Source organism: Watersipora subatra, chromosome 2, assembly GCF_963576615.1.
Source record: "Watersipora subatra chromosome 2, tzWatSuba1.1, whole genome shotgun sequence".
NCBI lineage: Eukaryota > Metazoa > Bryozoa > Gymnolaemata > Cheilostomatida > Watersiporidae > Watersipora > Watersipora subatra.
The window spans coordinates 34,538,357-34,565,973 of record NC_088709.1 but is presented as its reverse complement, the minus strand read 5'-3'; the positions used below and the strand labels follow the sequence as shown (position 1 = coordinate 34,565,973).

The 27,617-nt window shown below is 35.8% G+C and overlaps 1 protein-coding gene and 1 long non-coding RNA gene across 3 annotated transcripts in view; both read right to left on the bottom strand.

Annotated features, from left to right (window-relative positions):
• LOC137387540 (insulin-like growth factor-binding protein complex acid labile subunit) overlaps window positions 1–21,449 on the bottom strand; it is a 53,268-nt gene extending 31,819 nt beyond the window's left edge. Inside the window, exons 1-6 of the mRNA XM_068073992.1 lie at window positions 21,280–21,449; window positions 17,252–17,447; window positions 12,012–12,188; window positions 10,107–10,238; window positions 4,285–4,488; window positions 1,726–1,828 (exon numbers count right to left, since the gene is read on the bottom strand). Coding sequence (XP_067930093.1) covers window positions 1,726–1,828; window positions 4,285–4,488; window positions 10,107–10,238; window positions 12,012–12,188; window positions 17,252–17,447; window positions 21,280–21,281 — 814 coding nt within the window. The 5' untranslated portion in view covers window positions 21,282–21,449. The remainder of the gene's footprint in view (window positions 1–1,725; window positions 1,829–4,284; window positions 4,489–10,106; window positions 10,239–12,011; window positions 12,189–17,251; window positions 17,448–21,279) is intronic.
• Window positions 1–27,617, bottom strand: part of LOC137386911 (uncharacterized) — a 203,466-nt gene that overhangs the window by 75,663 nt on the left and 100,186 nt on the right. The window lies entirely within an intron of this gene.

Sequence of the window (27,617 nt, the reverse complement as noted above, 5' to 3'; positions counted from 1 at the left end):
TAGTCATATCTCTGAGGTTTCATCCATATAAAACTACCTGATTACTATTATAAAGAATGATACTGTTGAATTGTAGTCATATCTCTGAGGTTTTATCCATATAAAACTACCTGATTACTATTATAAAGAATGATACTGTTGAGTTGTAGTCATATCTCTGAGATTTTATCTATAAAACTATCTGATCACTATTATAAAGAATGATACTGTTGAGTTGTAGTCATATCTCTGAGATTTTATCCATATAAAACTATCTGATCACTATTATAAAAACTGATACTGTTGAGTTGTAGTCATATCTCTGAGATTTTATCTATAAAACTATCTGATCACTATTATAAAGAATGATACTGTTGAGTTGTAGTCATATCCCTGAGATTTTATCCATATAAAACTACCTGATCACTATTATAAAGAATGATACTGTTGAGTTGTAGTCATATCCCTGAGATTTTATCCATATAAAACTACCTGATCAATATTATAAAGACTGATACTATTGAGTTGTAGTCATATCTTTGAGATTTTATCCATATAAAACTACCTGATCACTATTATAAAGAATGATACTGTTGAGTTGTAGTCATATCTCTGAGATTTTATCCATATAAAACTATCTGATCACTATTATAAAAACTGATACTGTTGAGTTGTAGTCATATCTCTGAGATTTTATCCATATAAAACTACCTGACCACTATTATAAAGAATGATACTGTTGAGTTGTAGTCATATCTCTGAGATTTTATCCATATAAAACTACCTGATCACTATTATAAAAACTGATACTGTTGAGTTGTAGTCATATCCCTGAGATTTTATCCATATAAAACTACCTGATCACTATTATAAAGAATGATACTGTTGAGTTGTAGTCATATCTCTGAGATTTTATCCATATAAAACTACCTGACCACTATTATAAAGACTGATACTGTTGAGTTGTAGTCATATCTCTGAAATTTCATCCATATAAAACTATCTGATTACTATTATAAAGACGGATACTGTTGAGTTGTAGTCATATCTCTGAGGTTTCATCCATATAAAACTACCTGATTACTATTATAAAGAATGATACTGTTGAATTGTAGTCATATCTCTGAGGTTTTATCCATATAAAACTACCTGATTACTATTATAAAGAATGATACTGTTGAGTTGTAGTCATATCTCTGAGATTTTATCTATAAAACTATCTGATCACTATTATAAAGAATGATACTGTTGAGTTGTAGTCATATCTCTGAGATTTTATCCATATAAAACTATCTGATCACTATTATAAAAACTGATACTGTTGAGTTGTAGTCATATCCCTGAGGTTTTATCCATATAAAACTACCTGATCAATATTATAAAGACTGATACTATTGAGTTGTAGTCATATCTCTGAGATTTTATCCATATAAAACTACCTGACCACTATTATAAAGAATGATACTGTTGAGTTGTAGTCATATCTTTGAGGTTTTATCCATATAAAACTACCTGATCACTATTATAAAGAATGATACAGTTGAGTTGTAGTCATATCTCTGAGATTTTATCCATATAAAACTACCTGATTACTATTATAAAGAATGATACTGTTGAGTTGTAGTCATATTTCTGAGATTTTATCCATATAAAACTACCTGATCACTATTATAAAGACTTATAGTTTTGATAGATTAAATTATAGAGACGAGATTAGATTAGATTATAGGGATAAGTCCGTCATACCTAGAACTTGGAAAGTAGAATTTGTGATTTCTCCATGCAGATCATTTCCCTCCAACTCCAATGATAGAAGTGTAGAGCTGTTAGCAAAGTCGGTTAAAACTGACTAAAATAAAAAAGTTAAATTGAAGAAAGTAATTAAATGCTAAAATAGAATTTTGTAATTTTAACATTTTCCATCATTTCGATATTTCTGCAGTTGAAAAAAATTAAAACTTAATTCAACACTACACATCAATAGTTTATATGCCAATAAGTCACAGGCCAATAGATTGCATCTCACTAGGCTACATACAGGCCAATAGATTGCATCTCACTAGGCTACATACAGGCCAATAGATTGCACCTCACTAGGCTACATACAGGCCAATAGATTGCACCTCACTAGGCTACATACAGGCCAATAGATTGCATCTCACTAGGCTACATACAGGCCAATAGATTGCACCTCACTAGGCTACATACAGGCCAATAGATTGCATCTCACTAGGCTACATACAGGCCAATAGATTGCATCTCACTAGGCTACATACAGGCCAATAGATTGCACTTCACTAGGCTACATACAGGCCAATAGATTGCATCTCACTAGGCTACATACAGGCCAATAGATTGCACCTCACTAGGCTACATACAGGCCAATAGTTTATAGATCAATAGGTGAAGAATAGGTTACAGGCCGACAGGCTACAGATCTATATGCTACAGGTCAATAGGTTACAGGTCAATAGGTTACAGGTCAGCAGGTTATAGGCCTTCAAGTTGCACGAGGCAATATGTCATCAAACGATATAAGATTAATCATCACAAACCAATATTAAACCTTTTGCAATTTCAAAATGTTTTGAATAAGCATTTAGACAAAGCAATCCTTATGCAGATCCTTATGCAGATCCGATGCAGTGGAGAACAGTATTATTATTATTAGTATTATTCTATTTTAAAAGTTACTTCCTTTTCACACTGTATGACTTAACTTTCACCAAATGAAGTTTTTGTATTTTTAAATCACTTATTAGAGTTTAATAACCAATTTAGGCGCACAGAAAAGCCATGGCTAGAAACCAAGTGCACCAGTAATGCACCAACTCATGCGACATGAAAGGGGCAATTAATGACTACATGGTAGTATTAGATTAGATAATTGATATGAGATAAAGTGATTTATTCATTGCGGAACTAATAAGCAACAATCAGACAGCACCACTTGAGCACTAGCTACGAATCAGAAACAGTATTGCAGCCAATAGAGCTGGAACGGGTAGCTTGTCCGGTCTTGACCCACCGGGTCAAGACCGGTGCCTGGGTTTGGGCCACCCGACCCTCGGGTCTTCCTGTACAAAGACACGGGTAGATTTATGGCTAAACGGAAGCGATTGTATATAGCTTTTTAAGTGCGATTGAAATAGAGTCGCGCATAGTCCTAGCGCGGAAGGACCAGGCGAAATAAAACAAGGTGAGTTGATACCATATTTTTTTGTCTGCGACAATAGTTTTTGGACTATAGGTTTTTATGACGTTTTTGGCAAGAAATAATCAACATGTCGGTGGTCTAGGAGTTCACGAAGAAGCCAGTCACGAAAGGGAAAGACCAAGTTATTTGTTCAATATTATGGTAAAGCAAGTTGAGCTACGAAGAAGGGCCCACCTCAATACTATTGAGGCATTTACAACGAAGGCATCATGAGGAACTTAAAAGTGCGTCTAAGAACCTAGCGTCTAATTGTTTTTAATTTGAGTTTCTTTCACCAATGCCATAAGTTTTAGGAAAGTGATGGATTTTTGCTTTTACTATGCTGGGTTATCTATTTCTATATTTGTAAAGTATTTCTTAACTAATCTCTTCTTGTTCACTATAATAGCAGAGTTGAAAATAAAATCTGTAATAAAAACACTTTAGCCGAAGTCATGCCATTAATCTATCACCCATTGAATAGCATTGATCCACCAATGCCTAGCCATAAATCGTAGATTGCATCTATAAATCAAGCCATAAAATATAATGATTGGTGTGATAATGGTTTCTTTTATCTTAGGTAATTGATGTCACAACATTAGGCTGTAATAGAACTATCTCTTAACCTTAAATCAATAAAAATTCGCCGCGCGTGCTGATGGTTATGATTTAGTTTAGATGGTTATGAAGGGTTTTGTTTTCTAACCATTTTTATAAAAGATTTGAGAAAGTGAAACACCTTTTCCAATCACACCGCTGACTGCTGCACTATTTGTTTCCGTTTGTTTTCAATGATGGCAAGTTAGAGCTTTATAGGATTTATAATACGATAGGAAGCTGCATATTAAATAAAGTAAGTAAATCGTTTAATATCAAGATATGCTACAAGTGCTGAATTTAGGCCGTAGTATAAGTTATGGCTGACCATATATCACCCGTCATCACCTCGAAAAAAGGCTATTTTATAACAATAGTTCTCTTTCAGTAAAAATATGCCCACATACATGTATGAAATCAAAATAAGATTGTCAAATGTTCTAAAATATTACAACAGCCTACAAGTGAAAAGTCTAGACTCTAGAGAGAAAGAATTGGGGAATGCTTACTTGAAGGGCCTTGAAGTCGATCGGATTTTGAGAAAGTCGCAAGGAAACAAGAGTGTCGGCCAGAGGTGTGAAGCTGCCTCCTTCTATTGTAGAAATGCTACACCTGCTCACATATAGCTTAGTAAGGTGGCGGCAGTTACGGAGGTACTGGAAGTTGGCTTGACTGATGGCTTTGAGTTTCTCATTGTTACTCAAGGTGATGGCCTATGCAAGAGGAGAGAGACAATATGATATATTTAGTACGATAGGCTTTCAAATGATAAGATAAAAATTTAGCTCTGACAAGTTGTACAATGCTGCATCTGTAAGGGAAAAACATGGTAGCGAAGTAGCAAAAACACAAAAAAAATTGGAGTTGCCTTCTCATGGAATAAACCCCAAAACGGAACCAGGGAAGTCGACATGTTTTTGTGATTTGTGACTTATTTTCTTCAACAAAATTAGTTAAGCGAAAGAAAAAAAGCTGGAAGAGTGATGAAGCCCATAATACGCAATAACATAGCTAGTCAGGGCGTTGGGCTTGTCGTCATCGGTTTTATTCACCTGCTAAAAGATGCAGCCTAAGTTCTCTCCTAAAACTAGCCACCTTCTCTATGCCTTTAATAAACTTATGGAGTTGGTTCCAAAAATGGCCTGTTAAAAATCCACCCTGCGATGGCCTGCACGGAAAGAAGATTGTGGGAGATTTAGACAGGAATTTGAGAATCTGGTTTAATATATTGTGCGAGGGATGTAATTACAATAAAATTTTTGATGAGCTAAAAGTATAATGCGATATGAATATAGAGAACTGACAGGTAGTATGGATGATGATTTGAAAAGAGGTTTGGTGTGGGTGAGACTTGGTTTTTTCTGAATGGTCCTTATCATGCGTTTTTGAAATGTTAATAAATTTGTAAGATGGGTGGGAGGTGCACTGCCCCATGCCTCAATGCAATATGAAAGTTTGGCATTAACCATGGAATTGTATAATAAAAGCAGAGGTTTGCGGGGTAAATATTCAGATGTGCGGTAGAGTAAGCCTGATAAGGGTTTCAGTTTTTTAGTAAATATTCGATGTGTTTTTCCAAGTGAGATTAGAATCAATGAAAATACCTAAGAATTTAGTGTGATCTGTCTAACAAATTGGTTGAAAATTAAAAAGGGATGAGTGTTAGCTAGATGAAATTTATTTTTTTTTTTTTAGTAACATGAAATTACTCTTATCAACATTTAAGGTGAGTTTGTTAGAAGTGCACCAGTTTTGAATAGCGAGAAGTTCGTTATTTATACATTCTATGTGCTCGTTGATGTTAGAGGATTTGAAAAGGAGATTAGTCTAATCTGCATAGGGCAAATGTGTGAAAAAGTTGGTGACATGTGTTAAATCATTTATGTAAATTAAAAAAAGAGTTGGACCAAGGATGGAACCTAGAGGTACACCACACGTTAAGTCTAGTATGGAAGATAAAGCGTTACCAATAATAGTGTGTTGTTTACGTCCGGTTAGATAGCTTTTGATCCAGTTGATTTTGGTGATGTCAAAATTAAGATTGTGGAGTTTTGAGTACAATATTTTATAATCTATTGTGTCAAAGGCTTTACTAAAATCTAGAAAGATGCCAAGAACACATTTACTATTGTTTAAGGATTTTAAAACATTATTAGTGAATTTAATTAGTGCATCCTTGGTGCTGCACTTTCTCCTAAAACTTGCCCACCGTTAAACAGTAAATTACTCTCAAGGTATTCCATAATCTGTTTATTTACAGCTTTTTCAATTATTTTACTTAGCACTGGTAGCAAACTAATGGGTCTGTAATTAGAGCAAATTTTATTTGATCCTTTTTTAAACAAGGGTTTTACTTTAGCTATTTTCATTGTACTTGGTACTTGAAAAGTTGTTAAGCTGGAGTTTAAAATGTCAGTTAATACAGGAGCAATAGCTTCTGCAGCATCATTAACTAATTTTGATGGAATGTTATCAAATCCAGTTGGTTTGGCTGAATTAACCTTTTTTAGAAGCTTGGTTACATCATTTACGCCGACTTGCAATAATTTGAAAGTTAAACTTTTAGTTGATATCCTTTGTTAGCTCTACTGGATTATTATTAAACTTTTCAAAATTTTGTGCCAGGGACGGACCAATAAAAGTAAAATAGTTGTTAAAGGTGTTTGCTATATCAATCTCTGTAGTCAGTTCTTTTTCATTATATATTATAGATTTTGGAGCTGATGATGATTTAGTTTTGCCAATCCCATTATTTAAAATTTGCCAGAGGTGTTTAGGCCTAGAAGCACTTTTTATTAGGGATTCAAAATAGTTTGATTTGGTGTAGCTCCATGATTATTTAGATTTGGTGTAGCTCCATGATTATTTAGATTTGGTGTAGCTCCATGATTATTTGATTCCTTAATTTTTTATATCGAATTTTTAACTTTGAGTCAAGTGATGAGTTGAGCGCTTGAGAGTAGAGGTAGTCTCGCTTTAAAATAAGCTTGTATATACTAGCTGAAATTCAAGGTTTTCTGTTAGTTTTGTGATTGGGTGATGAAGCGGTATTAATGAAAGGAACATGCTTGTTGCAAATTGTTTCAAAGATGTCTAAGAGAGTGTTGAAAGTGTTTTTGATTGCATGTCTCAGAGGTTACTTATAAGGATAGCATCAGCAAACTTTTTTAAAAGAATTTTTAGGTTACCTTCTTAACTGAGTGAAAGCACTGTTGACTAACAGGGTTATCTAAGACCAAGATAAAGCTAATGATGCTAAGAATAGAATAATAAGAACAGATGTTGACGATAAAAGCTTCATTAGACCTGGTTGTAAAATCAAATCTGATTGAATACACAATATAAACAAAAAATGTTATTAATGAAACTAAACTATGCTATTACTGTTAAATAGAGTGCACTCTTGCTAGACTCTTTGAGTGAGCAGCAGCTATTAGCATTATTAGCATGTCTAAAGTACTCTTGTTGTATAATGAATCTTAGCAGAGACAGTTACATAAAATCAGAGAATTGCTCTGTTATGGCAAGAAACTGTAAAGCAGCATAATAAGTAATGAGTAACTATTTTAGCAGTAATACTAATGAAGTATATCTATAAAAACAAGACAAAGTGTTAGAAATGATCGCTGAAGAAACGATGTAACAAATTACATCATCCCGGCTATTAGAATATATGGAGACGAATGACAAAGAGAAAGCCTAAAAAATAACAAAATTAGTAGTTAGCAGTCTATCGGAATCTGTGATTATTGTATCAAATTTGTATGTTATTTTTATATTTTATTAGCCGAATGCACAGCGTTGCACGAGTAATAAAATATTTTTTTCAAAAAAAATTTGCTTTCAATAGACACATACATTTACTATTCTACCTTTTGAATGAAGGTGATTGTTCATTTCTGGGTAGTGTTTATATTTCTGTGTAATTCCTACTGTACCCGCTGCAGTGCCTATTACAGCTCTATATTGATTGCAATAGACTTGCTGCTCATGTTAGTTTGAGCATTTTTCTTCCGGCCAATAATCTATATATACATCTTAAAGTCTGTCACCTGTTTGAATATCTGTCGGTCTGTCTAGTTATAACCATTAAAATCTTTCAATTAAAAGCTTGCATTTAGCTGGGTTTGAGCTCACAATTATTGCAACTGCAGGTTTGAAATCCAATTGTCTAACCACCAGACTACAATGGGTTTATTTCATTTCTTCTTCATTCTCTTACTATATACTCAAGATTTACTCAGAATATACTCAGGATTTCATTCTCTTACTATATACTTAATACACCCATTTTTCCGATTTTACAAGCTAAATCACGTAATAATTGTAACTATAAAACACGATGCTTTTCCGTCCTCGCCGTACTAGGGGGCTAATTTGCGTTCCGCAAAACAATATCGACAATAATTTTTCTCAACTTTTAATCGACATGTACAACATCTACCATTCTAACTTTTAATGGCAGATGATAGTTCATTTGTGTGTACTGTGGTTATTCCTGTGTAGTCCATACTGTAGCGGCTGCAGTGCCTATTACAGCTCTATATTGATTGCTCTATATATACTGATTGCAATAGTCTCGCTGCCCATGCTAGTTGAAGCATTTAGCGTAAAGCCATAAAAATTCACATGTGTAATGAGTATGTTCACAGTATATTCCATTGTATAGCCATTTGGACAGTTTGGTGTATTGGATAAATGTCCGTCCGCAGAACTAAAGGTTTCGAGTTCAAATCCAATGAGCAACGGAATTTTCATTCCTAAAATTTTGTCGCTATAACAAACAAACATTAAGATTCATATTATGACTATATAATATATGATTCATATATTATATATATACAATAAATATATAGCATATTATATAGTATATAGCACTTTGTTACACTATTTCTGCTAACTGATCAGTGAAACGGTCAGTGGCTGACACACAGCAGACACTTTTTGACTGGTTACTCAAATATTGACAAAGGTCTTTGCAGGCGCCAAGTTTGCTAAAACAAACATTTAACATGTCGGCATTGTTTAATATAAGTGTCATAGGCGCAATAAGTCAATTTGACAGCAATTAAGTTAATGTAATATGAGGCCAAAGGTTTAAACAGCAAACTTGTGCGGTCAACGATCTTTCCAATATTTGTAGTCTGAGCTGCATTTCACAGTAGCATTTAGTTTGCACATGTTTCATGATTATATATCATTATTGAACTGTTCAATTATTTTCATTAACATAAACCATCATCTAAACTAGTATCAATACTGGCTTTAGGCAGCATATGGTGAAACTAGCGCACATCACATAAATAATAGACCAGCTTGCACACACCTGACATTGTGGCAGACGCAGCATGTACGATTGTCACCTGCTGGTTTTCAAATTATTTGGTTTTGAAAATACTACATCACGGCTAAATGAAAATGCTACATCACGGCTAAATGAAAATGCTACATACAACTAGATCCATTTTAAAATTAAAATAATATAATTATTTTTAAAATAAAACTTCATATTTTCTTAAAAACGTTAAAAGTAAAGCAGATATGCGCGAATGTCAACAACAAATCATCGCCTCGAGTGTTTCTGCCACAACATCAACTTCTGCAAACTCACAATCCTATTTCTCTGGCATACATAACACCACATCATCATATTCATCTGGCATACATAACACCACACAATCATATTCCTCTGGCATACATAACACCACACAATCATATTCCTCTGGCATACATAACACCACACCGTCATATTTCTCTGGCGTACATAACACAACACAATCATATTCCTCTGACATACGAAATACCACACAATCATACTCCCCTAGCATACATAACACTACACAATCATCGTCCTCTGGCACACATAATACCACACCATCATATTCCTCTGGCATACATAACACCACACCATATTATTCCTCTGGTGTACATAACACCACACAATCATATTCCTCTGACACACATAATACCACACAATCATACACCCCTGGCATACATAATACCACACAATCATATTCCTCTGGCATACATAACAACACACCATCATATTTCTCTGGCATACATAACAACACACCATCATATTCCTCTGGCATCCATAATACCACACAATCATATTCCTCTGGCATACATAACAACACACCATCATATTCCTCTGGCATACATAACACCACACCATCATATTCCTCTGGCATACATAACAACACACCATCATATTCCTCTGGCATACATAATACCACACCATCATATTCCTCTGGCATACATAACAACACACAATCATATTCCTCTGGCACACATAACAACACAAGGATTTTACCCTCCTCTAACCAATTACCTTCAAGCTCATGGCCGACTCAAATTGCTGTGGAAAGTTGGCAGACTCAAGCAGGTTGCCGCTAAGGTACAGGCTCTCCAGCTTCCGTATATTGCCAAGTGTAGGGATTGAGATGAGATGATTATCAGCCGCCTGTACGCACAGTGTACATCGTATACGACAAGCATACTTGAACAATGATGAGAAGGTATGAGTTATTATATAGGCGAAGCATAACTGGCTGCTAGTTAAATTATACAATCAGAGAAGGTGTATAAGGAATGCTCCTTGTTATTTAATATTCACAACTAATGGTATAAACATCAATATCTCTGTTTCTAAGGTGATTACTGTAACCCCTCGCCATTTCACTGCTCACCTTTCACGGTTTCAGTACTTTGTGGTTAAAAAATGTTCGTTAAAAATAAAAAACATTAAATGAAATTAATTTTAAAAAAATTAAACAATTAAAATACATAAATATACATATATCAAATACCTAATCTCTCTCATACTCTGACCTAGTAAGATCTTCCGTAAGCATCACTCGCTAGCTAGTCGCAATTTCTGTGCTACGATGTTTTCATAATGAACCCAGTTAATCACAAGTATGAATAATCAGACCAGATGAAGTCCCTACGCCCGTAGTACATAAGTACATTCTCTGGTTTAAAATACTGGGACTGAAGGTCAAATATAAACTGACAGTCAGTCAAGGTAACTTCAATTTACTTACTATATAGGAAATACATCCAATGTGTTTAGAAATAAGTTTAAGTGTTTTTATATTAAATTTTTGGCTCACACATATACTTTACACATATACATATACTTTACGCGTGTACATATACTTTACACATATACATATACTTTACACATGTACATATATTTTAAAACATTAGTTTCTACTTAGGTTTTCGCTTATCGCGGGGGACGCCGGTCCCTAAAGTGAGGGGCCAGCGTCCCCCGTCCCTAAAGTGAGGGGCCAGCGTCCCCCATCCCTAAAGTGAGGGGCCAGCGTCCCCCGTCCCTAAAGTGAGGGGCCAGCGTCTCCCGTCCCTAAAGTGAGGGGCCAGCGTCCCTCGTCCCTAAAGTGAGGGGCCAGCGTCCCCCGTCCCTAAAGTGAGGGGTCAGCGTCCCCCGTCCCTAAAGTGAGGGGCCAGCGTCTCCCATCCCTAAAGTGAGAGGCCAGCGTCCCCCGTCCCTAAAGTGAGGGGCCAGCGTCCCCCATCCCTAAAGTGAGAGGCCAGCGTCCCCCGTCCCTAAAGTGAGGGGCCAGCGTCCCCCGTCCCTAAAGTGAGGGGCCAGCGTCCCCGTCCCTAAAGTGAGGGGCCAGCGTCCCCCATCCCTAAAGTGAGGGGCCAGCGTCCCCCATCCCTAAAGTGAGGGGCCAGCGTCCCCCGTCCCTAAAGTGAGGGGCCAGCGTCCCCCGCCCCTAAAGTGAGGGGCCAGCGTTCCCGTCCCTAATGTGAGGGGTTATTATAGTTCAATTGCTGCAATGATAACCCTTGACAGGTTTTTACCTCTGCTTGGTCAAAGATAGCGACAGATAACTTTTAAACATGATTCCAAATGTCAAGGTTACCTGCCACCGGCACTTATCCTTGTTACAACAGATCAAAGTTTTCACCACACACCGCAAGTATTAACAGTCATTTCTATAAGTTACAATTTGAAAAAAATGAAAAGGTGTCTGGCTATATCTGCTTCCCTACCATATCGAAATTCTTTCTATCTTGTTGAAAAAGTGACCAGAAATTCATGCAAAATCACTAAGTGGTTTCACCGCAAGTTTTAAACATATATAGTTCACAACTTTTTATATTTGCCTACATTCAGAGCGTTTTCATTAATCGCGAAACCATAAAGATAACTAACCAAAATAGCTATTTACTAATTGCCATCAAAGCAAGAGCCAAAACTCACGTAGAGCGTCCGTAAGACTGGAAGATTGTCCAAAGTGAGGTTTTGAAGATAGTTGCCATTGATCTCAAGTATTGTGAGGTTGGAGCAGCCATCGAATGCGTCGCTAGGTATGAAGACAAGATTATTGTTGGAAAGGGACAACTTAAAAAGTTGGCTGAGGTTTTGGAAGTTTTCGTTCTAAAACAAGACAATGCCTTACACCGCAACATATTTATTATAACATGCTAGAATGGCTCTGAAGTATAAAGACTGACATTGTTATGGAGGTACAAATTGGTCTACTGCCAAGATGCAGTTTTAAAACAGACCAGATAACGTGTTTACAGTGAGTTTACAGGCTAGGAAGATATTCATGAAAGGAGTCATCGTTCCTCTAAAAACAGTTTGTCAGAGACGATCTTCAGCAGCCATACATGTTCTATAGGTAGTCATACATGTTCTATAGGTAGTCATACATGTTCTATAGGTAGCCATACATGTTCTATAGGTAGCCATACATGTTCTATAGGTAGCTATATGTGTTCTATAGGTAGCCATACATGTTCTATAGGTAGCCATACATGTTCTATAGGTAGCTATATGTGCTCTATAGGTAGCCATACATGTTCTATAGGTAGCCTATTGAAGGAAAAATTTGTTCACAAACCAATGAAATTCTCAGCACATTTTTTATAGATGGTCGCGTGCTGCTCTTGTTGATGGCTATTGATTTACGCCTCTTTTTGATCATTTATATTTAAAACAGTTTAAATTATAGGTTTTACATTAAATTTTCTTCAAATTAAATTTCATTACAGCAAATTGAAAGAAATGTTGGTAATAAAAAAATGTTTAATACAAATTAGATAATATTTAAAACAGTCTATTATTTGGAAATCACTCACTTCATTCTTCAAAGTAAAGTATTTATTTGTCAAGGAATAAATGTCATAGGATAATTGAGGAGACATAACTTTGTATTTTTTCACATTTTAATGCATAAATTGAAAGCTGTCTCGAAGCGCCAATTATTAAAGGACAGAAATACAGTGACTTAGAGAACTCAGAAAAGCGTAAATTGCAAAAATTATTGATGATTTGCACTAGCTGTCAAATAAGATCTAGTAAATTGTTCCTGACAAAACGTGTTGCCTTTTGAACATTCAAAACCTAGTTTGCATGAATTTGTGAAAGTTTAAAAAAAAGCATTCAAAAGCACTTATTGAAATTTTTTGTAAAATGGTAGTTATATGAACAGAGTGCGGATGGGAACACTTACTATTGGGAAACCACACACTACAAACAATATTTTTGCAATAGTCTACACGGCGTCAAATTACAGGACAGGAAAGCCTTTAAGTTTTAAAGAAATAATAAAATGATTTAAAGGAAAAGTTGATGTTATTTAATGAATAGTCATTCTTATAACGGCAATTACTTTGAGAATCGATGAATCATAAGCAAGCAATCAGCCAATTCAAGCAATAATCGAGCCTTGCAACCACACTTGCAAAGATGAGCAGCAAAATTTATCAGCTATACAGAAACATTGACTTCATCCCTTCAAGCGAGTGTACAGAGCACCTGCCAGGCCTTATCGAATGGCTTTATAGAAACACCTGTCATGTACTTTTAGACTTCAAGGCATTTGTATAAAAACACCAGTCATGCCTATCAAGCGGTGGCACAGAAACACCTGTCATTTCCCTTCAAACATATGTGTGAAAATGCCTACAATCTATGAAAAGAAAAGAAAGCCACCAGTACCAGCAAACCCCTACCTTTGTTACTCGTCTGACGAATTATGAACATATTTTTCTGTTTGGCAGACACTTAGATAAATGATAAACACGGCAATCGGTTAGATGTAAGTAAACATTGTACAGGTCAATGTACTACACAGCTTTAGAAGTTACACATACAGCCAAACCTCGACACACAAAGTTGACTCTCTCTGATATTTGTTTCATTTGCAAGAGCATCAAATGCTGCAGCAAATATTCTAATGGAAATACCTAGTACCTTGTTTAGTATTCTAATGGAAATACATAGTACCTTGTTTAGTATTCTTGTGGAAATACATAGTACCTTGTTTAGTATTCTTATGGAAATACATAGTACCTTGTTTAGTATTCTTGTGGAAATACATAGTACCTTGTTTAGTATTCTTATGGAAATACATAGTACCTTGTTTAGTATTCTTATGGAAATACATTGTACCTTGTTTAGTATTCCAATGGAAATACATAGTACCTTGTTTATTATTCTTATGGAAATACATTGTACCTTGTTTAGTATTCTTATGGAAATACATAGTACCTCGTTTAGTATTCTTATGGAAATACATAGTACCTTGTTTAGTATTCTAATGGAAATACATTGTACCTTGTTTAGTATTCTTATGGAAATACATAGTACCTTGTTTAGTATTCTTATGGAAATACATTGTACCTTGTTTAGTATTCTAATGGAAATACATAGTACCTTGTTTATTATTCTTATGGAAATACATTGTACCTTGTTTAGTATTCTTATGGAAATACATAGTACCTCGTTTAGTATTCTTATGGAAATACATAGTACCTTGTTTATTATTCTTATGGAAATACATTGTACCTTATTTAGTATTCTTATGGAAATACATAGTACCTCGTTTAGTATTCTTATGGAAATACATTGTACCTTGTTTAGTATTCTAATAGAAATACATAGTACCTGGTTTATTATTCTTATGGAAATACATTGTACCTTGTTTAGTATTCTTATGGAAATACATAGTACCTCGTTTAGTATTCTTATGGAAATACATAGTACCTCGTTTAGTATTCTTATGGAAATACATTGTACCTTGTTTAGTATTCTTATGGAAATACATAGTACCTCGTTTAGTATTCTTATGGAAATACATTGTACCTTGTTTAGTATTCTAATGGAAATACATAGTACCTTGTTTATTATTCTTATGGAAATACATTGTACCTTGTTTAGTATTCTTATGGAAATACATAGTACCTCGTTTAGTATTCTTATGGAAATACATAGTACCTTGTTTAGTACTTTTTACAGCTGAAAAGATTAGCAAAATACTTCTGATAATAACTTTATATTACAGTAAAACAAAGGTATTACATAAAATACTTCTGATAACTTTATATTACAGTAAAACAAAGATATTATAAAAATTTATATAAAATACTATAAGTACTGGAATTTTAGTACAGAAAGTTAATAAAGTACTAATGTAGTAGTTTCATAGACATAGACACTCCGCCTTTACATTATAAATAGGCAAATTGAGGTCAGTGAGTAGACAGCGATGGCAATAAAGATGGTCGTAGAGATGGCGGTAGAAATGGCGCTAGAGATGGCGGTAGAGATGGAGGTAGAGATGGCAGTAGAGAGAGAGAGTAGAGATGGAGGTAGAAGTGGAGTAGAGAGGGAGGTAAAGATGGAGGTAGAGATGGCAGTAGATGGAGGTAGAGATGGTAGTAGAGATGGAGGCAGAAATGGAGGTAGAGATGGTAGTAGAGATGGAGGCAGAAATGGAGGTAGAGATGGTAGTAGAGATGGAGGCAGAAATGGAGGTAAAGATGGTGGTAGAGATGGCAGTAGAGAGAGAGAGTAGAGATGGAGGTAGAAGTGGAGTAGAGAGGGAGGTAAAGATGGAGGTAGAGATGGCAGTAGATGGAGGTAGAGATGGTAGTAGAGATGGAGGCAGAAATGGAGGTAGAGATGGTAGTAGAGATGGAGGCAGAAATGGAGGTGGAGATGGTAGTAGAGATGGAGGCAGAAATGGAGGTAGAGATGGTGGTAGAGATGGCAGTAGAGATGAGTAGAGATTGAGGTAGAGATGACAGTTGAATTAAGAGTAGAGATTGAGGTAGAGATGGCGGAGCTAGTTTAGCTTGAAATGAACTTTAAATGTACATCATATATCTTTGTTTCCACAGTTATTATATATTATCTTTTAAATGTCACATCAAAGCTTCTCCACTTTCAGCAATTTTCGAGTGTAGTTTCATCACATCCTAGCAAATTTAAAATTTCAGATTTGCTTTGCTATAATTTGTCTATTTATTTCTAAGATATGCCTTGTTTTCTTTTTTTATCGCTACTAATAGCTGCACTAATCCTTTTGGGATCTAAATTTTTAAAACTAAAAAGGAAGGCGCGAAGCATCCTTTGATATTATTTGAACCTTGTAAGACACACACACCGAGTTACAAAAATGCCATTTTTCAAGGAATTATGGACAATTTTTCGAAAAATTAAGCTGAAAATTACGTTGGATGTCAAGGGAAATATGTCATATGTTGGAAAATTATTATTTTGAAGTAGTAGTATGTTGAAGTTTGGCTGTATGTACAATTATAGACCTACACACATGATAAGAAACAATCACCAGACACACAAGTACTAATAAACGAATGCACAGTTGTCAAAGTGTTGCTTCTAGAGTGATTAGAAGAACAGATTATTGAAGGTAAATATTAGTTGACCTTTAAAACACATCTGTAAAGTTCACAGTGATCAGTTTTACCATAAATCCCTTGTATGAGCCACCACCATGTATAGGGCGCATTTCAAACTTTGAAGGTTGTTTTTGAGTCACAGGTATACACCATGTATTAGCCATGGTCAACATTTTCCCATTCATTTAACACACTTAATTTAACCATAGCCACGTGAGTCATTCGCAAAGTTTACTGTCTCTGTCTGTGATCACCGGCACGCATTATCAACTGACAATTGTTCTCACCTTCGCAAGGAAAGTATGCCGCCTTCAGCAAATAAGTACCAAACCAGCAAACACATTTTACAATCATGTCATCTAAAGGGCAAAATACAACGTCACATTTAAGCTGAAAGTTGTAAGTGTAACTTTGAAAACTATCAACCGAAATGTTGCTGCAGTTTTTGGCATCAACGAAAAGCAAGCCGAAAAATAGAGTAATTGGAATAGGTGCTGGAGATATCTCATGACAGTGGCCACGACTAATGACCTCATTACGTGACCACAAGTAGTGTTTATCTCCTAGGGTTGAACAAATTATCTTTAGTTTTTGCACATTCTAAAAGGTACCTTAAACCCTAACGTAATGAGAAGTTTACAGGCATAATTTTAGACTACATATATAAGGCGCACCCCAAACTTGAAAAAACATATTTTAGGTTCATGCATGCGGCTTATACACGAAGATTTACGGTACATTGGAGTAAAAAATTAGCTAATACTGATGCATAGATTAATATAAACTTACAGTAATGACGCTGAGCTGATTGTGAGACAGGGTTATACTAACAGCTGAATCTGGAAAAGGACTTGGAACGGTAGTAAGACCCTTTCTAGAGCAGTCAACATCCTTGTACAGGTGAGTGCATTTGCAGACTGAAGGGCATGCTGTGCTCCGTGTGAATGGCACAGACAGAGCCAGAATCAATAGCATGTATGCATGCCTACAGAATATTGATAACATAAAAACCAAATGTGATGATGCGGTTATAATAAGATACAAGAGTAATGGCGAGACAGTCGGAGTACTATTATAATAAGATAACATAAAAACCAAATGTGATGATGCATAATGATGTGATAATTCCGTCGAAAGCAACAACCAGAACGCAGCTATCCGAGCAAATGATGGAAATATTTTTATTTTAAAAACGTTAGTTTTTGTTTCTGCATGTAATATAATTATGGATATATGGATAATTAATGGATATATTATGAACATATATATGTATCATTTGATAGATTATTATTATATAACTTATAAATTTACAGATTTATACCGTATTATTTAATAACATCCTTGCAGTCATCTTAACATGGCTTACAATGGATCAATGCTCGCAACTCCTCTTCTATTGAATATAAAAGCTAGTTTTGGCTGCAAACTTTAGCAAACATATTAGTGAGTACAATGAGCTTTTATTCAACATTGCTAAATATAGACATAAAATAAAATTTTTTCAAATTTAGAATGAAATACAAATTGAAAATGCCAACAAATTGCAAAGAAGGACACAGGCTATAATATCATCGCAGGTCAATTGCCAGCCGTAGATATCAACTGGTAGAGATGTTTCTTGATGCATATTTATTAAGAGATGTTTGACTAGTTAAAGATAAGCTAGTAGATTTATTGCATTCAAAATGTTTAATGTTCGCTTCAAACGTAAAAAGGCTAAATTTATTTACCGAAAATTCTGACGAGCCAGTTGAAAAATAGACCGCCAGCCTCTATTTGAACGCGGCCTCCAATTGACCGCCTCTATAGAAAAAAGATTGAAAAATAGCGTGCCATGGCATTCAATTAGAGGTTTTACGGTATGTTATTTTGGAGCATTTGAATAGTCTGAATTAGATCCGTCATTCTAGTGCAGCCTCTACAACCACACAGACCGTATCACTGGTCACACAGACCGTATCACTGGTCACACAGACTGTATCACTGATCACACAGACCGCATCACTGGTCACACAGACCGCATCACTGGTCACACAGACCGTATCACTAATCACACAGACAGTATCACTGATCACACAGACCGTATCACTGATCACACAGACCGTATCACTGGTCACACAGACCGTATCACTGAGGCTATATCCAATTTAAAGTCAAAATGACAACAAAAACATATATTTATTGTTTATCAACAAATTTGTTTAGTTTCTGCATATAAGTAGGTGTTGCATCTAATCTTGAACTGAATTTTACATAATTTATTTGTTTCTATGCTTTTCATAATTGCCTGAAGTATTTATTTGGGCTGTGGAACAAATTAAACAAAACAATGTAATCTTAAAAGAATCCTTGTTCTAAGATTCAACGAGCTTCACATAGCCAAACCAAATATTAAAATGCATTAATTTCATTTTTTGTTGTTTGACTGTTGTTTAATATTTCTTTCACAATCTCACGTCAAACTCTCTAATTATGACAGTTCGCCAACGAGTTAAAACAAAAAAACGTCGGAAGATGATTCATCAATCATTCAGTTCTCGACGCACCACAGCCAGTCCGTTGACACACTGACTCATATCCATAGTGTAACAAACGGAGCTGGTGTGACAGTTATACCGACTCTACCTTGAGTCATGGTGCTGTTGCAGGCCACAAAAAACCATCCGATTTTACTTGACAAAATCATATATTGTTCATTTAGTAGTAGGCCTATTTAGGCCTATCTAGTAGTAGGCCGGTTTATCTGTAGTTTGTTTCAATATTAACAATATTTAATAGGAAAAATTATTATTAATTATTAACCTATTATTATTATTATTAGAGTTCATCAATAGAGTTCATTCAGGTTAGTGCGCGTGAGTCACGGGTACTCCGAGCGTTGCAATAGGCGATGGTAAAAAGAAAGAGAAATACAATCAAACTCAGCCCTGGGATCACCTTAACATGTAGGCTTACTGTTAACCCTGAACATTTTACTCAACCTAAAAGCAAAAATTACAAACAAATTATTTTAATTTAAAACTCTCGTAGTCTAAGTTAATGTAGGTTCATATCTCCACACCCTCCTTTACTCGACTGTCTTTAAAATGACAACAAAAACCTCTATTGATTATTCTTTATTGGTTCAGTTTCTTACATATATAGCATAGTTTTCTTCCATAGTTTTATATTGTGTATTTGCTATAGTAGTACATACACATAATTGCAAGAAGTATTTATCATTGATTTAGTGAACTGTAGAACTAATTTAATATAATACTGTGTATTTGTATTAATAAGTGAGAGCTTTGCCATCCAAGAAAATTCTGGTAACAATTCAACTCCATATATTGAATTTGAGTGAGATGCATTTTATCCATACGGATGTAGAGGATTGCAAGTCATCCATAACACTGTTTATCAGTCCACTCTCAAGTCTGTGTATTGACTTGTTTTGGGTGGATGTAGAAATTATGTTGTGCATAACTAATCCAAATCCACGCACAACATCAGTGTTGAAATTGCTTTTTCGTTTTACTCTATTTTGACTATGTTTAGTTTGGGCACTTTGGCTTAGCTTGTGGGAACTAATTTGATTATTGCTGGTTCAGGTACAAGTGAAGGTGTTACGCTGTTGTAAGCAATACTGATATTTACCAGTATAAGTTGATTCTTTATTCTATAAGTCCAGCAATTAAAATACACAACTAACAAAATTTTGAACAATAATATTAATGACAAGAGGTTAAAATAGCTAATAAAAGTTACACCCTTAATCGAATGGTCGTCCATGTTTACTTGCTCGGTCTATACGGCTGCGAGTTTCGATAGTCAGATGAGAGTTATGGCAGTCCTTATATGTAGAGGCTCGATAATTGAGATAGGGAAGTAGAAGAGGATCAGCTGATGATGGCGAAGGAGGCTCCATAGGTAGGGAAAAGGTAGAGGCTCCAGAGACAGAGGGAAGAGAGAGGGAGGCTCCAGAGGCAGAGGAAGCCTCAGCAGGTCCTTGAGAAGGAGAGAGAGAAGTAGATCAACCGCCAGATAAAGATGCTGAGTCATTGGAGCTGTTCTCTTTTAGAGATGTCTGGCATGTGGGATGGAGTTCATGACTTACTTCTAGTATCTAAGTCATGTTTGACAGGAGTGGCAGATCTGTATCTGACTCATTTGATTTGTCACTAATGTTTCTTTGTTGGTTTTTTGGTGATGGTGGTTGGTAGGTTTAATTGCTTCGACTTTCCTTTGGCATGTTCTCCATCTGGAGTTGACACAATTTTTATGATTGGTTCTTCCAATTTTGAAGTTTCTAATTTGCTTTTGGCATTTTCTAGTTATTGAATCTTTTGATGTCTTTGGGCGTCTTGCTGCTTTTACGTATTATATGCTTATCCTGTGGTCTGGCTGCATTCTCTATTGGTATATTGTTTTCGCAGTACTTTATTTCCACACAACAGACTCACTCTTGAATTGGTGTAATGGTTCAACCTCAATCTGTGAGCTACTTCACCCTCTAATATTTGTGAACCAATTTTTTATCGGCCTAATCGCGAGCTTATAGAATTTCCTGCTATCGACTAGTAAAGTTTACTTTCAGTTTTTGTTAATGAGCTTACTGGTTTAAAAATGCTAAATATACTGACAGCAGTTTTCACATTTATAGCACTATTTGTAACTAAAGCAACATTCATTATAATACTAGTGAGTATGCATACTATAGCTTCAAAAACAGTTAAAAGCATACATAGGTTTTGCAATTGCACACAAGGCCTACTTAATCATAGGCAGAAAATAATTAGACGAATTGATCAACTTTTCAAGCGTGCTAGATCACTTACATTTTCTGACGGCTGGCTCAAATTCAAAACTCAAATTACAGACAAGCTGAGTGATCCAGATATTGCTAGCGTATGTTATTTTTCGTTATAGATGTCTGTGCGGGAGAATCTTGGTTGCACCAAATTATCGTTACTGATGTTCCTCTTAGAAAGGTAAATTGCTGAATGAAACTACATCACGATTGAAGCAGTTACGTGATACCTAAGGGGGAATTCCCCATCCTCAAATCTCGAACATCTACGCCTTTTACGGTAACGGCCGACTTCTATTACGCTACAATGCAGGTCAGATCTAAAAACGATAACGATTTGTGAGTTTCTAGCCGCAATTCCTAACTCGGTTGCGGAATTTACACATAAAGAAATTTTGGCGCCTACAATATAACTGCACGTTGACAAGGTTTCTACGGAACTACAAAACTGCTAATGCTAGTTGTAGTTGTACTGCGTAGTTGTAGTAGGCTGTTGTTGTAAATGGTCTTTTGTATGCTCTTGAATAGAACTTGTACATTGATAATATTATTACAAACTATTACGTATGTACTACATTGCAAAGCGGTTATTTTATATGACTACAGCAGGTTTTGGCTTGCCCACAAAACAGTTATACTTTTTCTTCTAATTACAATACAAATTAGAACCTGACTTTTCAGCAATTATTAGCCTAGCTACAAAACAGTTATATTTCAATTAAATACACATTGGAACCTGACCTTTCAGCAAATATTAGCCCAGCTAGAAAACAGTTATATTTCTATTAAATACATGTTAGAACCTGACTTTTCAGCAATTATTGGCCTAGCTACAAAGCAGTTATATTTCTATTAAATACATGTTAGAAACTAACTTTTCAGCAGTTATTAGCCTAGCTACAAAACATTTATCTTATTTCAACTTCATGTACTGGAACAGCAAGTATTAGCCTGGCTACATAAAAGTTTTATGACTTCATACAAACTAAAGCTTAGAGTTATGAGAAGGTATTATCATTGTATGTTGTATGTAAAAGTTATATATTATTTAGATTTACATAGCATCTCTCAACAAAATAAAATATGCACCAAATAGAAAAACCGTTGAAAATGTTGAATACACTAAGTTGCAAAATTGTATAAAGAAAAAGTACACACTGAGTACAGCTGAGTAAACATTGCCTTGATGCATATTCCACTAATGCAAACAAACTGACTAGAAATACAGGATGGCTAAACAATATAAATGTATGCGACATAAAAGTTAATAAAACAGTAGTTACTACTGGATCAAGGCATCAAATAACAGGTAATACAGTATAATAGTCCGGTGTGAACAAACAATAAAAATGTTTTAAAACATATTGAAGTGCCAGTTATCCGCATACATGTGTACATTAAAAAGCATAACAGGAAAACACATGTTTAGCTATGCGTAATGGATTTTTCCATACCATAATATGCTGGAGATGGCCTACTATTGTCATCTTCTGGAGTCAACTTCTTACACCATGACTCGTAAGCTTCTAGGACAGCTACACTCAATCTAATAAGTCGCCGACTAATGGCCTGATAGTCAAAGCTACTCTCTTTAAGATAATATAAAATGGTCTTATTTACCATCTGAATACCATCATACATTCCAGATATATGCTCCTGTCAACAATGTTCGTAATCTTTGACTTGAACTACATTAAATACACCATAACTAGTATAGTGTGTTTTATAGCGCTTCGGGTACTTGATTTTATAATACATAAGCTGAGCATCTAGTGAGACAGTAGGAAATTCCACAGGGTTTTCTGTAAGCTCCTTGCCATTCCAGTTGGTAGCTTCATGATCTTCTGTTGTCGTGAAACACTTCACTGCTCCTTCTGTGGTGGATTCTTCCTTGGCTATTACACAAATAAATAAATAGAAAACGTTACAGACTATTTCACAAAGTTTTGATCTAGTTAACCCTTTGCTTACGAAATCCATAAAAGCCCGGAATACGAGCATTCTCTCATCGTACAGATCCCGAAAATCCCAAAATAATTTGGCCTTCGATAGACCTTTTTTAAAATATTACTTATTAAAAAAACAGCATTAAAATTAGTAATTTGATCAATTTTCGTTGGCTTTGTAATACTGCTTTGAGGCTATAAATAATCCCTAATACGCATGTGCAAGCAATACACTTTGCAAAGATGTGATCTTTTATGGAAATCTATTCATCATGAGCGCACGCGGTTGTTCAAGCTCGGCTAAAAAAGTTTTTTTAGAGGAAGACATCTACTGGTTTGGAAGTGAAGAAGAGGATATCAGGTGGGAAGAATGTGGGGAAGACGATGGGGAACACACGAAACACTTACCACGAGGTATAGAACCTGTAAAACACTCAACACATTTACCACAGCCCAAATCACTTTTAACAACTACGCATCGGCGATCCTGCCGACTGCGCCATGTTAGATAAGTGCACTCACCAATAAATCCACAAGGGAAAAGCCTTGTCTGCCGTTTGTCACATGCTTATATAGCTTTCGTAGTCATCCACATAGTTGACTCCTATAGGCCCACGTACTTGCGGTGCGACCTCTCAATACCGAACTGGCATACGTAACCTGAGTTCCTGCAATACAAGTGGGCACGAGGCAGACACACGCATAGACAACAGAAATTATATTTCTTTTCAATTTATTTATCATTTTTCACAGTTTTTATCGACTGACATTCATAGTCGCAGCGTTAACAGGCGGATTGTTAAACAGTCAAGATAGTCTGGGGCCACAGGGAATTTTCGTGTCAACAGGTGGCAGAAGATAGGGTCTATGGTAGCTTAATACTTATAAAGCATGTTCTATGGACCTCTCTGATTTTTTGTAGATGGTGCTCCAAATCTCATAAAAAACTTTACATTATCGGCTTTTTCCGTTAGTAAGGCTTGTTGGCTTAGTAAAACTTGGTTATAATGAATTATGCAATCCATAATAGCTAGCTGTGTTAATCAATTTAAACAAAGTTATTAAATTTTCACTGCCACTACCACGAAGCTGATGGCAGTTTTTAACAAGGCGCTAGCGGAAACAGACTAAGGGACTATGTGTTATCGGTGAAAGCAAACACACGCCGTATTAAAAAAGGCATAGATTTGTTTACGAAGCCTATTTGGCTAATTGCGCAAATAAAATTTAATTGAAGTATTTCTACTCGCCTTTTAATGACAAGTAATCACTGCTTGGCTACAATATCTCCGGTAGGTATGGTAAATAAGGTATGAGATGCTTTATTCTATGCATTAAATTAAAGATTCGTTCTACCCCATTGTCGTGCCTCCTTAGCAAAAATGACACAGAAATGCCCTGTGGGCCCAGACTAAGAGCGCAGGGTGCAATAGACCGAGTTTTTGTTCACACTACCCGACGGATCCGTGTACCAAAACCCGAACTCGAAAGTCAAAACCCGAACCCGAAGGACCGGAATACCCGAAATCTCTATTACCTGATACTCAAGAGAAGATAAGCCCGCGAGTTCAACGAGTATTACTACCCGTGCCCAGCACTACTACATACCATTAGAATGGCCAGTGTTTGAAGTGTAAGGGTTGTTATGAGGTACTCTATAGTGACAGGTAGGCGAGACGACCCTTGGGCCAGCGGCCCGCCCAAGCCGCGTAGCGGCGTGGGGAGAGTCCGAGAGGGGCGCCAGAGCGCCCTCTCGGTAGAGGGGGTGCGGGGAACTCTCCGCGAAATTTTTTTTAAGATAGTCTATCTTATACCTAATTTCCACAGCTTTTCAGTGAGAGAACAAATATTTTGCAATGGTATAATTTGTATTATTTTATTACACAGTAAATTCATCTTGAGTGCTTCTCTTCACAGATATATTCATTAAAATGGAAATAAAATGAGCTTGGAAGAAACAATCAGTGCAACAAAAAAATAAGAAGGAAAATTACAAGTTTTCCCAACAAAATCAACTACTCAGGAAAAATGAGAATGGTTTAATTTTTAAGCATGCACATACAGCCTCATCTTTTAACATAGACACAAAAGAAAACCTAGCAAACAGAGATCACCTTAAATCTCAATAATATCACCTATTAAAGGTGTGTCCCAAATAGCTAAGAAACCAGCAGGTCTTAAATTTAATTTTAATGGCCTCAGACTTCCATCATTCCTAACCATCTAAGATGAAGCTTAGGCTTGATGTAGTATTAGCATGGTTTAGGTAATGAGTCGGACAGTTATACATAATACATTAATTTACAAGCATTGCCTTGTATGATATTAAATATTTGGAGCTGTATGATACACATACACTCCTCATCAGATATTTTGGTAAAAGCTTTTTGATTAATTGAGGTTTCATAATAGGCTGTGCACCTGATGTGAAAATGCTACCCCTTCTACTTGAGAGCTATTTGGGGTACACCTTTAAATAAACTGAGAGATTCAAGTTGGCATCACAATGAAGGTTATTGATCCTACCATTTCTTTGCCATAATTCCATCATTTTTAATGGCAGGGCTGTGATAAGCTATTATTTTTAGTTCAGGTCATGATACGTAAGGGATTTATAAGTTTCTAGTGGAAAAGGTAGATAGTTAGTATGTAGAATGTTAGTAAGGTAAATCAATCATCACATACTCTCACTCAGTGTTCGAAATAGGGGGATACGCAGAGATACGGTGTATCCCTAAGAAGAAATTATGGGGGTACTCTCTGGAAAGCGTATCCCCTAACATTAGTTTGCTCATATACGATAAAATAGCTATAAATTAGCGATAAAATGACTACATTGCGATAAAATGACTACATAGCGATAAAATCGCTATGAAGTCAACAAATATTTACATCACTTTTTTCTCAATCTTTTAACCCGAGTGTCTCTTAAACCGAAAACAGTAGGCACTATCGGAAGGGGTGACACTACGTCCGCGCTACTAATCGTTGAGCAAGTTCCTCGCCCCAACAGATCAACTATGCTACTTTGTGAAAAGCATAAATTCCTTCAACTTTTCTTCAAGCAACACAATCAACGGGCGTCCTTGTCACCGGTCTAAAGACGTCATAAAATAGCTTGAGATTATTCCATGTGCAGGCATTTTTTAGATCTTTACCTAACCGAAGTAAACTTTCTCAGAAAACTTATCTAATTTAAGTTCTAAAGCAAATTGTTTTTTCATTATCATTCTTATTTGATTAATGATGAATCGTCATGGACCAATTGATAGTTACTTCAAAGGTGAGTGAGAGCAGTGTCTGAAGTGGAGAGAGATTCTTGGGGTACTCTCTGTCATGCCAGGAGGGTAGTGTCCAGGGCCAACGGCCCTGCTCGCCGCTCACAAGGTGAGTCTGAGAAGGGCGCTGCACCCTCTCAATAGAGGGGGTCCGGGGGTACTCCCCGGAAATTCTTTTAGCATGAATGCCCCTAGATTATGCTGTTTTCCATAACTTAAAACCCTGTGTTGTGTTCAGTAAGAAATTAAAAGTGTGCTTAGCTGCACAACCTGTGTGCTCTATGACTATGGAGACTCCATGTTGTGTTGTGAGTAAGTCAAAAACCTTATGGACAGTCCACACAGACCCCAGACACAAGACAGTCCCATTTTCAAGCCACCATGAATATTATTATATGATAAGCTCAGTCACTCACTATTTTTTTAAATACAGACTCTAAATTCATGACAGTCACTAATTCTTACTCACCTTTAAAGAAGTTATCTATTGGCCCATGCTGTTTCATTATTAATTGAAAGAAACGAAGAAACTAGTGTAATAAGCTAGAATTTATACAAAACTACCATCCAAAACACAAGAGAAGAATCCAAGCAATGATTAATCTTAAAGGTTGACTTGCAACAAAATTCACATTACAGTTATTTGGTATCAAAAGATTCACCATGTCTTACTCTGTTGTGTTGTAGGTGCCAAATGGGTGAAAAAGTGATTACAAGCTATTAAAAGCTCAAAAACGAAAAGCCGCCGTAGATTGGAATCTATTTATTTCTCTGACATAACCATGAAATTTGGTTATCGTCTTGTCGCGTATGTTCTCACGTGAATTGAAAGGCCAATACAAAGCTCAATATAAAACTTATCGTAGCACTAGTTTATGACAAACACTTCGGGTGTTACTGAAGACCCCGTATCAAATATAGATGCTCGCTACTTTACAGTTGATTTGCTGCCTGGTCTAATCGGCAAGTCGTAATCTGATCATGTGACCCAATACTTCGCAAATAATTTTTGCAGCACTTTTCGATTATCACAAGTGACCAACAGGCTCGTCATGATTACCAGACAATGATATGTACTCCTTCAAGTGAAGGCTAAAAAATTAAACGAATTTTTACGGTAAGTTATAAAATATCACTGCTAA